Here is a 14,308-nt window from a genome sequence, read left to right as displayed (position 1 = left end):
AAAATATGACACAATAAAATAATCATATGTGTGTGTTCATTCAAAATAAAAAATAAAATGATTTATAAGGAATGATTTATAAGGAACAGAAAAAATAGATCGAATAAAGCATAAATATATTTCTATAAATTTATCTTAAAATTGAAATTAATAAAACTAATATTCTTTAATTTATAAAATTAAACTATATTAATGTGCGTTTGTCAGAATGTCCGCCAAGTTGACAATGAATGAGACAATTTTTTCATAGAAATATGTCAAGTTGAAAAATCTGTTGAAAACGGAAAACAGTTGCACGAAAGATGCAAATAGTAATAATCTTCCATGTATATGGGATCAGAAAATAAATAAAATAACTAAATTGTGAAATGAATGGTCATTTGCTCATTTTTCATTGTCATATAATTTATGTATAAATTAAAATACACATACAAAATTTTTATACGTAGAATAATATATTATATACAGTGAACCATCTTTTTTCATTGAAAAATGTAAAATCTTAAATCATAAGTGATTTAAAACTCTATCTTTATTAAGATATCAAAGTTTTTTTATTAATGATGTTCACACTTGATGTTACAAATGCTGCGAAACGTTGTTTGATTGATTTTCAAATCAATTGGTAATTGGTTTGATTGGTCCATCAAACACTTCGAAGCATTTGTAGTGCTGAATGGGCGGGAAGCCTAATAAACACTTTTTGTCCGTTTTAATTTTCGAATTGGAATATGCTGTAATGCTTTCTTCCAGTTTCCTGTATATCTTAAATCTAACATTATCTTCATCATCTGATCAAGCGTGAAACTTTTCCTTGAACAAGAACCCCACTCAAAATATTTTTCTATAGGTAACTTGGCTACACGAATACCTTCTTTTTCGGCTTTCGCCAAAGATAAGGGTTCTTTGTTGCTCTATAAAGTAGCAAAAAATTATTTTTTTAATTTATTCCTAATGTAAAAGATAGCTCTTATATCAAGTTACCTTGTCTACGATAGCACCTATAATATATATTACATCAGAATCATATTCTATCAAATCTGTTTTACAATGCGGAGTAAGATATAATAATTGATCTCTTGGAAATAAATCTAAATAAGATTGTGATGTTACAATTGCTGGGAAATCATCATCTAGTAGGTTGGGCATATTGCTATAAAAATGCTGTATGAGCATTCCATCTCTGTTCAAATTGCAAAAGTAAAGACACATAGGATCGACATGGGCGCGATTCCTAGCGAATGCCAAGGATAGCTGTTTGGCACAATTATGGATCTCAAAATAGGTCATATAATTTTCATAGCTGCAATCAAAGATGATTTTTGGTTCAAACATTATAGCCTGAATTAATTTATTGTTAAGATATTGATTCATAACTCTCTTGTATATACGCAGAAATAATGAATTGTTTGTCAATCCATATTTTATTTCTTCTTCTATATTTTTATTTTTTTCAATTGCTGCTTCTGCTTTCGTAGCTAACCATTGAATTCTCTTCAATTCCTTTTTCTTTCTTCTATTTTCTTTTGATCTTTCATTATGCCACAGATAATCAAGATACTTTCTACATTAAAAAAAGATGGGTTTTAATAAAATTTTAATATAATTTTAATCAAATTTTGATTAAATTTTGATTCAACTTAATTAACTAGTTAACTCATCGAATAGTACCTCTTATTTCATTATAAAACTATTGATTAATATTTATTTTAATACAGAAAAATTAGAAGTTACAGATAATGAATTAGAAATTAGACTAATTCTACAACACAATTGAGTTAATTTTGTTAAAATTACTTATATAGATTAGTCCGAAATTTTTAAAAATTTTAAAGAATTTTTTGTATAAAATAAAAAAATGGTATATTTATTTATACCTTTTTTGTTTCCAGCTTGTTAACTTTAATAGCGTTAACCAATCTATCGGACGAAGATTCTCAGGAATTCTTTCAGCATTGTGTCGCATGACATTCAACTCTGATTCTAACATTTGTAAGAGTTTTTCATTCTCAGAATTGGAAAGAAATTCATCGAGCATTTGTTGTACGTCATTTATCACACTGACATTCGTTTGATTGCTTTTCGCGTTGATCGCGATTTGGCAATATGTTTGCACGCGTGTCGCATTATTCCAGTAACGATCGATTTCACGCAATAAAACATTCTCGTGGCTCGACTGCATCAAAATTCTTTTACAAGTCTTTGCTAAGACGAATAAGTGTCTTCTCGTAGTATACATTTTGCAAGTAAAATTCTTCGCAATAATAATCACTGTTGAGTTGTCAAAAATCGTTCAATAAAAATAAGTTTCTAACCTATAAAAGTAAAAATTTGAAATTGAAATACACAAGAACTTAAATATGGCTACCAACTAATATGGAATGAAAACCCATCAAGGTAATTGGTACTCTTCGATAAGTGCTTGTATCCACACAACAATGCTAGAAATTCCATCCGAGATCTCGGATGGAAAGAAAATTGAATTTGAATTGTATTTGAATTATATTTGAATAATTCGATCAAATGACCAATGCAATTCAATCAATCAAATCAATTCTCTTTGATATCTGCAGGAGTGCGGATTCACTTGTGCGGTCTTGTAAATAAAAATAAAATAAAATAAAATACTTCGAAGTGTTTGATTAATGAATCAGAATAAAAAATTTTACGAATTAACTAATCAAAAAATGCCTCGAAACATTTGTATCATCAGTGGACCGTACTCTTGAATGAAAAGTACCAGATATTCTAGTTTACTTAAAGTAATCAATTGTCAGATGGCAGCACAACAAGAATTCTAGGAAGATCACGACTAGATATGCTATCTTTGCTCCTTCCTCATTTCTTTACAATTCGAAAAATATTTTGAGACGGATGTCGGGACGTACATAATCTTAGTCCAAATAAATTGACGTGGAATAACATAAAGATGGACGTAGATGGATGATATATTCGAGAATGTAATCTAATCATGGAGTATTTTAGTGAAATACTTTTGCTTGGAATTGACACGGTTGTATTCACTATCTGCTTGAAACAGTATATTCACTACAAGAATGCGATTAAAGTAATCAAGGTAGACGGTGTTAAATTATTATTATACAATTATATTAAATTATAATTAAATTATAATTATTAAATTATGTTGATTTAAATTGAAAGTACTTTGAAATTTTTAAGAAAGTAAAAAATGTGTATCTTTTATAGAATGTCGAGCTCTACGATGTTGGCGCAGATATTGAAAACCTATTGGATAAGAGTTCGAATAACAAAGTGGATTATGTCGCCGTCAGAGGGATCGTGAAACCGTTAAAAGAATCATTGCAAAGTATTAATAAAAAAGATGTCACTGGAGTGATACAGAAACTTAGTGTCAAAGAACATATTGTTGCAAGAACGTCAGCTGGTTATTGGTACGATGAGATTGCATCTTTGGAACCATTTGCACATACATCATGCTATATAGAAATATTGTGTTTTTCGAAGTTATCCAGTTGTCTCAACTTTATAGGTCTGACCAAGAACGAACACTTCAACAGATATATAATACGGTACCATTTGTTTTACAAAACAGATGGTATCGTGTAGAAATAATAGATCCTTTATCCGCTGATATCTTAGACTTGGATATAATCTCTGATAATTTTCAATCTAGTGTGCCTACAGTTATAGATCATATATGGGGTTTTTTTACAGGTAATTATGATAGAATAGCCAAGACTTATCTTTTACTATGTAACGTAGACTTATGTATAATCTATTTATAATATAAAGTTGTTCAATTTGTATTTATAAGAACATTCAACAGGAGTGCGTCAACGTGGTATACAGTCTACAGAAAAAATGTTGCGTGAAGATTCAATTATTACAGCAATAGGTGAGCTCTCCAAGTCGAAAACTGAATCCAATTATTTTATTTTGCAACCTCCGTTAAATGGGCCTCCTTTTTATATAACAAGCATGTCAATTACATCCTTGATGCGGAAATTAGATGATCATAAAAAGATATACAGGCACGTAAATTGGAAATAAAATTAAAATATTATTTGTTATGCGATCAAATCTGTATTAAATATTCAATTTTCTGAAACAGGATATTTTGCCTGATGAGTGGTGCACTTGGAATAGTACTTGCAACAATTATGGCGAGACGTTATTGGAAAAATAAGCAGCAACAAAGATTGGCAGAACAATTACGTCAGTCGCTTGAAACATCTCGTCAAGAAAGACGTCAAAGAGTCAGGGACAGAGATCTTAGGGAAGATCAAATATGTGTAGTTTGCAAAACAAACGCACGCGAAATTATTTTATTACCTTGTGGTCATGTATGCATATGCGAAGATTGTTCAGTTAGCATCAATAATAATTGCCCTGTTTGCAGAACACAAATCATTCAAAAAGCAGCAGCGTATATAGTATAAAATTTCATTTTGATACAAGTTTTTTTTATATATCAAAAATATTTCGACGGCATTAAATCAAATGTGAAAACAATCAATGATTAAATTAAAATAACATTATTTTATATGATTCTGATTTTATCCTTTATGTAATAGACATATAGTCTTCTTTAAAAATCTGACTTCAAGAAAACAACATAATAATATGTATAATAATTATGATAGTCATTAAGAGTATAAAATTGCAAAATTTTCTAGTAATATATGCGTTTGTAATATATCACATTAACTTGATAAACAAAAATATAAATTGTTAATACTTAAAATTATGTACATATGACTTGTTTGGAAATTTATTAAATATTTAAATGTACATATCATAGAATATTTTTTAAAATAATTGAATAAAAATTGAATATGAGATATTTTTTGTAAAGGTATATTTAATGTGCATGTTATATATTTAGAAATAATAAAACTTTTAAAGATCTACATTTTGTTCGTTTCTTCTATCTGTATCCAAACTCATTATTTTTTTAGCTTTATTAGATTTACCGATGCCGAGTTTTGGCAATCCTCTATTTAAACCCTCCAATAGAATACATGCTTTACATATTTCTTGACTCGAAACAAATCCACACCGAGTACAATTTCTTCTCTCTGGCATTTTTACATTATTTTTCACTTGCAATTGCTCACCTATTATATATAATAGATAGTACATTGACTTGATTTTTATAACTTTCAGTTTTATACACACAATAGAAAAGTATTAATATTACAGAATATAATAAGATAATATATTTTTACCTGAATGTATTATGTCTATGATAGATGAAGGTCTTATTTTTTCTAAATCCTTTAGAAAGGCTCGTGCGTGACCTCTATAAGCATTCGGGGCATATATACATTCTGTAGAAAAGTATACTAGATTCTTAAAATATGCATACATGACAATTTCTTTCTCATATGCATATTTCAATGGTTTACAACGCATGATAGAATCTGCACCAGCCTATATACAAATAGATATCAAATATTTTACATAATCATATATGGTATAATTGTGTATGCGCAATTAATATATATTCATACAGTGATTACAGATGTACATCTTTGTAGTCGAGCAATATCGCCTCTCAAGACATTCATTAATATTGTTTCTGCAATATCGTCGGCATTATGACCTGTTGCGATGCAATCTACTCCTAAAATTGCAGCTCCTCTGTCCAATGCTTGTCTCCGAAAAACACCGCAAAACGTGCAATTATTTTTACGGCCAATCTAAAATATATATATTCTATTGCGCATGTGTTTCCTAAATTAAAGTTGTATATTTTACCTCTGCAACTATGGAATCCATTGTCCATCCATATAATTCTTTATATGATAAGATTTTAAGTGGAATATCATAATCATCTCTATTTTGCATTACAGTTTTCAGACTATCATCTCTATATCCTAAAACAATAAATTTTGCACAAATAATGCGTCATTACAAAATAATCTTATTAAATCAATAATTTAAATAATTTTAATTAAATTTTTTAAATTATAAAAATTTATTGTAATTTTTATAATTTTTATGTTACCGGTAATTCCTTCATCAACAGATAAAAGAAACAAATCCAATCCATACTTGTATCTTTCATTCAAAGTCTTCAAAATATATGCCAATACAGTAGAGTCTTTACCACCTGATGCTCCAATAGCAACCTTGTCACCAGATTTGAACAATTTACCATTTATAATAGTATCATGAATTTCAGTCTCAAATGCTGAGAAAAAGCAGGCTTTGCACAATGTATCGCCAGTTTTTGGTCTCTAAAAACATAGGTATATTTTTTTAATTGTATTTAACAGATAAACAAAACAAATATATTATACAAATTCTTACATACAGTATATAATCGGAAGAATATACCTTTAAAATGGCATCGTTTCCACATCTGGTAGAACACGAAATAGGCATCTTGATCAGTTAATTTTTCTTGAAAAAACTAACAATAAGTTATAAAATCTTGCTCTATGTCAATTTATTTAAATAACACAAGATTACACAAAGGATATATTTGGGATCTATTCGACAAGTTCAAACGTTCAATTTAAATTATGTTGCATATGGTTTTATCACACAGAAAAAAATCTGATAATATATGACAAAATCCACTCAAGTTTATTAATGTTCATTGAAACAACTGATTAAATAATCAAAAAATTGAACGGTTCTTCACTTTTTGAAAGCGTTCTTATTATACGGGAAAGTTAGTGGAAGAACGCGCAATTTAATCCTCTGGTTTCTCGGGTGGTGGTCCGCAAGGTTGCAGCATCTTCTCCATAAGATTGAATCTAACCCGTGCCTTAGCTTCGTTTTCGGCGATTGCAAAAAAATTTAACAAATCATAATGACCCATGTAGGAACTGCAGGAATCCCGATGCTGATTCACCAGCCACTCGAACTTGGTCGTGTCCGCGTGTCCCGTACCAATGTACTTGGATTGCAAATGCTCCAATTGACTATGGATGTTGTAGCGTTCGCCCATTTTATCAAACTCGCTACGTGATCTTGGATCTCCTTCGCTGGATTAACGATCACGCCTTTCGTCTGTAATCTTTTGTATCTCTTTCCTTGACTCGCGTTTTCGCAAAATTTTCCTTTCGTTTTAGGTTTGCTGAAACAAAACAACTTTGCGAGTAAAGCTTATTGCACAATACAAAAGCACAGGCAATAGGAACAGGGAATAGGAATAGGCAACAGATTTCGACCAATCAGAAATATCTTCGATATTCTTTCACAGCTTCCTGTTTCCTGGGGGTCAATCATGTTCGACCGTAAGTTCCGGTTTACAATAAGTGATTTAAGCCTTAAGTCATAAGAATCAAGTCATGGATGAATCACAGTCAAAGGATAGAAAAATAATTGACTATGATTGATGATCAATTTCTTATGGATTAAGGTTTAAATTATCTATTATAGACCGGACTAAAAGAATAGCGGACATGTAAACGTTTGAAGGTTTTAGATCCTTGAAAAATTCTGGTAGTTTGATTGGTTGTCAAATTTGAAGCGGTCCAATCGAAACGTTTTACGCCTTGGGATAGAAGTTGAGAAATTTTTCTAAATCTCTAGTACTTTTATCGTCCTCACATTGCCTGCAAGAAATTCCTAGCATTTGCCACAGTTGGCCGCGCCGCGACGACACCGCGCGGCTAAGACGTTACGTCACGTAGAAACGACGTGCAAATGGTTAATGGCCTCCATTCGGTCGAGCTTGGCTTTATGAGCGAGCTAGAATCCAATCCAAAGAAATCACATGAGACATGATGCGATCGGCCGGTAGAATGATAAAAATATGATCGCCTGAGCCCTGTACGATCACGATAGAGATTAATTTCCGGCCAGAGGCACCGGTCGTCCGCGAATTATGTGCTGAGATTGCTTTGCACGAAGAGGAACGACGAACGGAACGCGTAACCGTTACGCATTCTCATCGATCCTGCGTGCTGGTTTCGGACCTGATGCGAAGGACGTCGAGGCTCGCCGCGACGTTGCAGGACATATATTGCACGTGAGTACAATTATGACTCTGTCGTCGCGCAATTTTCTGAGCGAATCGTCGCGTCGTTGTCTTCGTCGGACTTTTGCTCGGAAAAGGTGACTGGGCGAGTCCGTACGTGTGAGGAGTAATGGCGGCCGTGCTGGCTCGCCCGAAATTACTCCTGGTTCCTCGTTATTCGAATCGATTCCTGATCCTCGTATCCGTGTCCGTTCGTTTGTCGCGGATTATCGTTCGATTTTGATACGAGTGAATGCGATGCGAACTCATTAGCATAACTCGACCGTTCGCTCGTAAGGTAATCGCGTTGTCCTGCTATATATGTATACCGTCAATGTATGATGGTGTGTGTGTGTGTGTGTGTGTGTGGCGTGTGCGTGGTGTGTGTGTGTGTGTGTGTGTGTGTGCGCGCGCGCGCGCGCGTGCGTGTGTGTGTGCGTGTGTGTGCGTGATGTGTGTGTGCGCGCGCGCGCGCTTGGTATGCACGTACGTGTATGGTGTCGGTCGTCGCGCGCGAGTGTCATGCATTTCCATGATGATCAGCCTCGAGAGCTCGAGTGTCGCCGAGGCACGTCGAAACAATAACGTTATTTCCAATCAACGTATTTCCGTTTTCCGTCGGGGTAAGCCAGGAAAGGCGTTCGTTCCTGCTGATATTTTTCCTACCTACTCACGATCTCTGATGATGGCTGATGACAAATACACCGCAATGTAAAATTATCTCTAAGCGCTTTAGAATAGTATTAAACTGTACACATGCATATGTGTGTAGAATTATTTGACCAATAAAAGGAATACACATATATCTGTACAAATATCTTATCAAAACAGTTGTATAGGTCTTCTAATCTTTATTGATATTTATTATGGTGCGCGCGTGTGATATGTGTGTGTATGTATGTGTGAGAAAGTGATAAAAAAATAGAATAAATATATGTAAACATATAGGCAAACCTTATTTAGTTTTATTAATTTAATTCATTTTTTTATTAAACTTATTTAATTTTATTTACCCATGAAAATATGTTTTTATAATTAACATTACATGTGACATTAATATGTGTAAAATACATATGCTCTTCATAATGCATATGTGTACACTACTTTAATATTCGCTTTATTTTTTAGTAGGTGACATGCCTAGCAGTCGTGATATTGAACGAGCCGAACGTAATGGGAAATTTCGTTCGCGAAGAAGGGGCAGCACGAGTAGCGACGTGAATCGCCACAGTTTCGATGGTAACGATAAACGACACAGGAGACATGGCAAAAATAAGAGCTCTGGGAAGAAAAAGAAGAAACGTTCGCGTGATAAATCATTAGAGACAGTTCCAACTGTAGCTTCGTCTGTTGTGAAACCATTGGTCGAATATTCGGACGTAAGTAGCGAAGATCTCTCGGAACCCGAAGCGGGAGAAATACAATCGGAGGAGAGTCGCGCCAATAGTTACACAGATGGAGATGTACCTGGATCACTTCTTCCAAGACGGTATTATGGTGGTAGCCCGGCTCGTACTCTTGGAGCGTCGCCCATCAGCCTATCTCCATCACCGTCACTTCAGCATCGACATTCTGGCAGACAATATTCTTTATCAAATGAACAACAACAAACGACGATGCACGGCGCGACACCAGAGTACGAGGAAGAATCGAGACGGTACGCCCGACGAAAGGAAAAAAAGCATAAACGCGAAAAGAAAAAGAAGAAAAGTTTGAGTCCGTCGTCGAATTCGGGAAAGAAAAAGAAAAGAAAATCTAAGAGACATTCTCATAGCTTGAGTCCTCGCGCTCTTATCGATGAAATTATTCCAAGTCCAAACCACGAGAAACAACCATCAGCAGCCTCTGCCAATTGGTCGGAATCACCACCATTACCATTAAAGGACAACACGTCGCCAATCTCACCGGCTACGCCGCGTGAACAGAGGTGTCCTAGCGACGAAGTTGAGCTGGAGATATCGAGGCAAACATCTCGAAACGTGACACCACCATCTCTTTTGTCAACGCGGCAGATAGAATCGCCGCACACGCCGTTAATGCCTCCATGTGCCACAACGCCGGAAAATTTAAGTAAAGCTGGGTCCATTTCCATGCCGAAGCAGCATCCCAGTCCAGATCGGCAAAAACGTAGTCCCAGTATCCATGTAACACGGCGTGTCAGCGTCAGTCCCGGACCACCCGTCAGTGCAAACCGCAGAAGGCCGCATAGCCCGAGTCCACCATCAAGACGAAGAGATCACAGTCCTCCGTCGCGAAGAAGAGACTTTAGTCCTATTCCAACACTTCACAGACTTAGACACAGTCCCAGTCCGGCTACTGTTAGACGACGAGAGTTTAGTCCAAGTCCTGGCAGTAGTCACAGGCGACGAACCGACAGCGGAGTTGGTGGTTCTCCTAAACGTAGAAGACGAGACGAGTCTGATCGACGTCATCGTCTTCACGATAAGGACAGGAGGGACAAGCGGAAATCAAGATCGACTAGAAGTCCTACTGGAAACAGGTAGGTTCACAAAGAAATCACTTTCTCCATATCGAGAGATAATGTTAATTAATGAACTTGTATCACGTTTGTATAATCATCATTTCTCTATGATTTTAGATTGCATTTGCCTCTATCACGATCGCGATCACGTAGTCCGGGAAGATGGCGAAAGTTGTCTCGCTCGAGATCACGTTCGCGCCCAAGAAGAAGTCGCACTCCAAAGAGATCGCGCTCGCCCAGCAAGTCTCGCAAGACTTTGAGGAAACTCAAGTCGAAGAGTCCGCGTCCTAGAATACCTTCTCCTTCTCCTCACAGGTCCCGAGCTAGAAGTCCCTCGAGCATCACTGCCCGAAATCTTCGAGTACAAGCTAAGATTAGCGAAACCAGTCTGTTCGCGGAACTTGTCAAAGACCGAAATATGAGAGAGTTGGCATATAAGAAACTACAGGCCGCTAAGGAGAAAGTCGGGAGTCAAGATGAGGTACAGATTATAGAAAGTACCGATGAGAAAGATGGCGATGGTGGCAATGTGGCAGCCTCCGAGAATAAAGCTTCCATTGACAATAAGGACAGATCTATAAATCACAAGGAGCAATACGCAAAGATTAGCGATAACGTAGTCGACGTCACTGATATTCCTGTTCCGACGAGCGACGACGGTGCTGTAGCATGCAAAACGCCACCATTACCACCAATTAGTCAACCAATTGGTGCACCACTACCCAATTCGATATCCACTGCGGTAAATCCACTTGCTTCTCATGCGATCATGCATTCAACCTCGCCCAATCCACCATCGATGATGCCCAACAGTTGTCCGATTGTTGTATCGCACAGTCCGAGTTTCCCAACTTCCGCATCTGGAATACAACCACAACCGCCACCGCCGCCACCACCACCACCACCATTACCACTGCCGCAATCCGCTGAATCTGTGCCGGCAGTCTTGACGCAAGTATCCGCTCCTATACCCATATCGGTACCGCCAATCCCGCCGACACCGATTTTGCCTAACATGTCCGTTCCACCGCCACCCATTCCACCGATTCCCGTCCCAGCTCCCAACACGATAATGTCCAAGTTTAATCCACCCAATAATCTTGTACCACTCAAGTCTGTGGACCCTCCCAAACCTCCTATAGTAACATTTACGACCAAGAGCCTAAAGAGATTACCATTGCCACCTGGCATTAATCAGAATGATTTGGAAAGCATAGACTCTCCGCCGAGTCGTTCTCCCAGTCCTCCCAGTAAAGCGCAGTTGAAGTTTCCAACATCGACAAAACCATTGCAGAAGAAAAGTATCAAGGATCTACCAATGCCACCAGGTAAGTTTTATTTTTAGACAAGTTTTATTTGTATCACTGTTGCTCCATTGCGATGTTAATTTTAACTTGTCATCATTTTACTCCTTGAATCACATAGTCGTACCTGGATCGGAAGATTTAAGCGGAGAAGATGATCCAAACGCAACGCCGCCACGTTTAAAGATCGAACGAGTGGCACCAAAGCCAAAATTGAAAAGACCGAAAATATTAAAACGCCGAGGATCACGCAATTGCTACGCTCCTATGTCGGCTTCTGATGGCAAGGATTGGGGCGAACGATGTGTCGACGTGTTTGAGTTTATTGCACAAATCGGAGAGGGTACATATGGACAGGTGTATAAGGCACGAGACAAGCGATCTGGTGTAATGGTAGCTTTGAAAAAAGTCCGACTTGAAAATGAGAAGGAAGGCTTTCCTATCACGGCAGTCAGAGAAATAAAGATTCTACGACAGCTCAATCACAAGAACATTGTTAATCTTAGAGAAATCGTTACTGACAAGCAAGACGCGCTGGATTTCCGAAAGGTATCTTTTTAATCGCTACAAATATGTAATCAGCGATATTTTATATTATTATATATTTCTTCTGTTGATATTTTGTTAACAAAAATTAAATAAAATGGTTTCACACGCACCGCACGCGCGCGTACACAAAGAGAGAGAGAAAGAGAGAGAGAGAGAGAGAGAGAGAGAGAGAGAGAGAGAGAGAGAGAGAGAGAGAGAGAGCGACATGATAATAGGATATTGTATTGTATATTAAAGACGCGCGAGAAAGAAAATGAGCACTCTGTTATATATATCAAGTATTATTTATTGCTCGTCTGTCTCGCACGATATTTCTCTCTCTAATTTTAAATTCTGATAAACATTAATAATAGTCTGAAGTCTATAACTTTATACTGGATTTTTACACGCTTTATTAGTTATCTTCTTCATATGTTTTAGGATAAAGGTTCCTTTTATCTAGTTTTTGAATACATGGATCATGACTTGATGGGCCTGCTGGAATCTGGCATGGTAGATTTCAATGAGATGAATAACGCTAGTATTATGAAGCAGTTGTTGGATGGTTTAAATTACTGTCACAGCAAGAATTTTCTGCATCGTGATATCAAGTGTTCAAATATATTGATGAACAACAAGTATATATGATTTTTTGAATAATGTATTCTTTGCAATTATTTGAATATAATATAATATAATTTTTTAGGGGCGAGGTTAAACTGGCCGATTTTGGATTGGCACGACTTTATAACGCGGATGATAAACAGAGACCGTACACCAATAAAGTGATCACTTTATGGTATAGACCCCCCGAACTTTTGCTAGGAGAAGAACGTTATGGGCCTGCAATTGATGTCTGGAGTTGCGGATGTATCTTGGGAGAATTATTTTCTAAAAAACCTTTATTCCAGGTAATGGTTGCTTGTTAAGCTGAAAAGAAAGTTTAATATTAGTTTGTTATTAATATTTACAATTTTTTAAACTAGGCCAATATAGATGTAATGCAGCTGGAGATGATTTCGAGAGTTTGTGGGACGCCCACTCCTGCTGTTTGGCCTTCTGTGATAAAATTACCACATTGGCATACGCTTAAGCCAAAAAAACAGCATAGAAGACGTCTGAGAGAAGATTTCTCATTTATGCCAGGAGCAGCCTTGGATCTCCTGGATAAAATGTTGGAATTAGATCCTAATAAGCGGATAACGGCGGCTGATGCGCTTAAAAGTGCTTGGTTGAAAAACGTTCAGCCTGAACAGTATGTTATCTTTCTGCGTTTTGCATCAGTTATCTATATTGATTATCTATATACGAATACGTATGTACATTTCTTCATTAAAATCTTTATAAAATGCATTACACTTCTACGATGTATCAGGATGCCAGCGCCGCAGCTTCCGACTTGGCAAGATTGTCATGAACTCTGGAGTAAAAAACGGAAGCGCTTGTTACGGGAACAGCAAGAGAGTGCTGCAGCAAAGTTGCCTCCTCTCCTTCCCTTTTCGAATAAAGGTCCCAACAAGGATGATTTATCAGACGTCGGGGGGTGAGTAAAGGCGTAAAAAGATTTTATCTAGGAGCTGCTGAGACATATGTCTCGATGCCAAATAAAAACTAATTTGCTTATAAGCGTAGATGGCTGTGTACAACAATTGTGCTTGGCATTTATTTTCTTTAGCAAAATGCATCGTTCAAGTAATGAATTTCTTGAAAGTAAGATGTGACATCGAGAAGAAAATGTTGTAGTAGTATTTCTATGTACTCTTTCCGGTTCTTGTTTGCATGCTGATTTTTCTTCCTTTTAATCTAATGAATCAACGAGTTAATTTTAGTTTCGTTCACAGTCGTTCGAACACGACGATGGCTATAACGCAGAACAATGGAAAATAGAAGCACGAAACACCCTTCTCTGTTCGTGGCTTCGCTCTACAGAAATTGTTTATTCTTAAACAATTGATTTGATAGACTATATGTGAGGTATACTTAAATATATGTATCTTTCAGGGCATACACAAGATGCCTCGGTGACAATATTTCATC

At 36.4% G+C, this 14,308-nt stretch overlaps 5 protein-coding genes across 14 annotated transcripts in view; 2 read left to right on the top strand and 3 right to left on the bottom strand.

The window, feature by feature from the left end:
* Positions 1-387: 387 nt before the first annotated feature.
* On the bottom strand, positions 388-2,596 carry LOC105424398 (mitochondrial ribonuclease P protein 1 homolog). The gene is made up of 3 exons (XM_089078732.1): positions 1,878-2,596; positions 985-1,564; positions 388-914 (listed from the first exon to the last, which is right to left on the bottom strand). Exons 1-3 carry the CDS (start codon positions 2,237-2,239, stop codon positions 690-692), a joined length of 1,167 nt encoding a protein of 388 aa, XP_088934858.1. The 5' UTR covers positions 2,240-2,596; the 3' UTR covers positions 388-689.
* A 215-nt stretch (positions 2,597-2,811) lies between these two features.
* Mul1 (mitochondrial E3 ubiquitin protein ligase 1) lies at positions 2,812-4,892 on the top strand. Of its 2 annotated transcripts, none has more exons than XM_011634607.3 (5): positions 2,812-3,076; positions 3,208-3,413; positions 3,512-3,696; positions 3,797-4,013; positions 4,094-4,892. In XM_011634607.3, the coding sequence occupies exons 1-5, from the start codon at positions 2,972-2,974 to the stop codon at positions 4,419-4,421; spliced, it is 1,041 nt and encodes a 346-aa protein (XP_011632909.1). In that variant the 5' UTR covers positions 2,812-2,971; the 3' UTR covers positions 4,422-4,892. The 2 variants fall into 2 exon arrangements, with proteins under 2 accessions (XP_011632909.1, XP_011632910.1); XM_011634608.3 differs by having other exon boundaries at positions 2,814-3,076; positions 3,809-4,013.
* On the bottom strand, positions 3,805-6,467 carry Ctu1 (Cytosolic thiouridylase subunit 1). The gene is made up of 6 exons (XM_011634605.2): positions 6,325-6,467; positions 5,993-6,224; positions 5,743-5,861; positions 5,496-5,684; positions 5,211-5,415; positions 3,805-5,099 (listed from the first exon to the last, which is right to left on the bottom strand). Exons 1-6 carry the CDS (start codon positions 6,370-6,372, stop codon positions 4,882-4,884), a joined length of 1,011 nt encoding a protein of 336 aa, XP_011632907.1. The 5' UTR covers positions 6,373-6,467; the 3' UTR covers positions 3,805-4,881.
* An 88-nt stretch (positions 6,468-6,555) lies between these two features.
* Positions 6,556-7,154, bottom strand: Sf3b5 (splicing factor 3B subunit 5). Its single transcript, XM_011634606.3, has one exon. The coding sequence runs from the start codon at positions 6,941-6,943 to the stop codon at positions 6,686-6,688; it is 258 nt and encodes an 85-aa protein (XP_011632908.1). The 5' UTR covers positions 6,944-7,154; the 3' UTR covers positions 6,556-6,685.
* A 441-nt stretch (positions 7,155-7,595) lies between these two features.
* Positions 7,596-14,308, top strand: part of Cdk12 (Cyclin-dependent kinase 12) — a 13,020-nt gene continuing 6,307 nt past the window's right edge. The window contains exons 1-9 of one of the 9 annotated variants that reach the window (XM_089078721.1): positions 8,420-8,580; positions 9,086-10,457; positions 10,557-11,767; positions 11,865-12,292; positions 12,713-12,909; positions 12,978-13,182; positions 13,258-13,526; positions 13,647-13,814; positions 14,101-14,308. The exon at positions 14,101-14,308 is cut by the window's right edge and continues 2,978 nt beyond it. In XM_089078721.1, the coding sequence (XP_088934847.1) occupies positions 8,490-8,580; positions 9,086-10,457; positions 10,557-11,767; positions 11,865-12,292; positions 12,713-12,909; positions 12,978-13,182; positions 13,258-13,526; positions 13,647-13,814; positions 14,101-14,158 (3,999 nt within the window). In that variant the 5' untranslated portion in view covers positions 8,420-8,489 and the 3' untranslated portion in view covers positions 14,159-14,308. Of the gene's footprint in view, positions 7,970-8,093; positions 8,256-8,419; positions 8,669-9,085; positions 10,458-10,556; positions 11,768-11,864; positions 12,293-12,712; positions 12,910-12,977; positions 13,183-13,257; positions 13,527-13,646; positions 13,815-14,100 lie in introns of those variants that run through there. The other 8 variants (XM_011634603.3, XM_089078720.1, XM_011634601.3 and 5 more) reach the window with 8 other exon arrangements.

This window comes from Pogonomyrmex barbatus, unplaced genomic scaffold (assembly GCF_055798465.1).
Source record: "Pogonomyrmex barbatus isolate J1 unplaced genomic scaffold, ASM5579846v1 scaffold29, whole genome shotgun sequence".
Taxonomy (NCBI): domain Eukaryota; kingdom Metazoa; phylum Arthropoda; class Insecta; order Hymenoptera; family Formicidae; genus Pogonomyrmex; species Pogonomyrmex barbatus.
This window is presented reverse-complemented; position numbering and strand designations above follow the sequence as displayed.

Coding starts and splice junctions, on each gene's coding strand:
- Sf3b5 (XM_011634606.3), bottom strand. CDS start 6,943: ATGGGCGAACGCTACAACATCCATAGTCAATTGGAGCATTTGCAATCC.
- Mul1 (XM_011634607.3), top strand. CDS start 2,972: ATGGAGTATTTTAGTGAAATACTTTTGCTTGGAATTGACACGGTTGTA. Junction 3,414..3,511: donor AGAACGTCAGCTGGTTATTG/GTACGATGAGAT, acceptor TCAACTTTATAG/GTCTGACCAAGAACGAACAC. Junction 3,697..3,796: donor TATATGGGGTTTTTTTACAG/GTAATTATGATA, acceptor TGTATTTATAAG/AACATTCAACAGGAGTGCGT.
- Ctu1 (XM_011634605.2), bottom strand. CDS start 6,372: ATGCCTATTTCGTGTTCTACCAGATGTGGAAACGATGCCATTTTAAAG. Junction 5,685..5,742: donor TGGATTCCATAGTTGCAGAG/GTAAAATATACA, acceptor TATATATTTTAG/ATTGGCCGTAAAAATAATTG. Junction 5,416..5,495: donor GATGTACATCTGTAATCACT/GTATGAATATAT, acceptor ATTTGTATATAG/GCTGGTGCAGATTCTATCAT.
- LOC105424398 (XM_089078732.1), bottom strand. CDS start 2,239: ATGTATACTACGAGAAGACACTTATTCGTCTTAGCAAAGACTTGTAAA. Junction 1,565..1,877: donor ACAAGCTGGAAACAAAAAAG/GTATAAATAAAT, acceptor TTTTTAATGTAG/AAAGTATCTTGATTATCTGT. Junction 915..984: donor TAGGTGCTATCGTAGACAAG/GTAACTTGATAT, acceptor GCTACTTTATAG/AGCAACAAAGAACCCTTATC.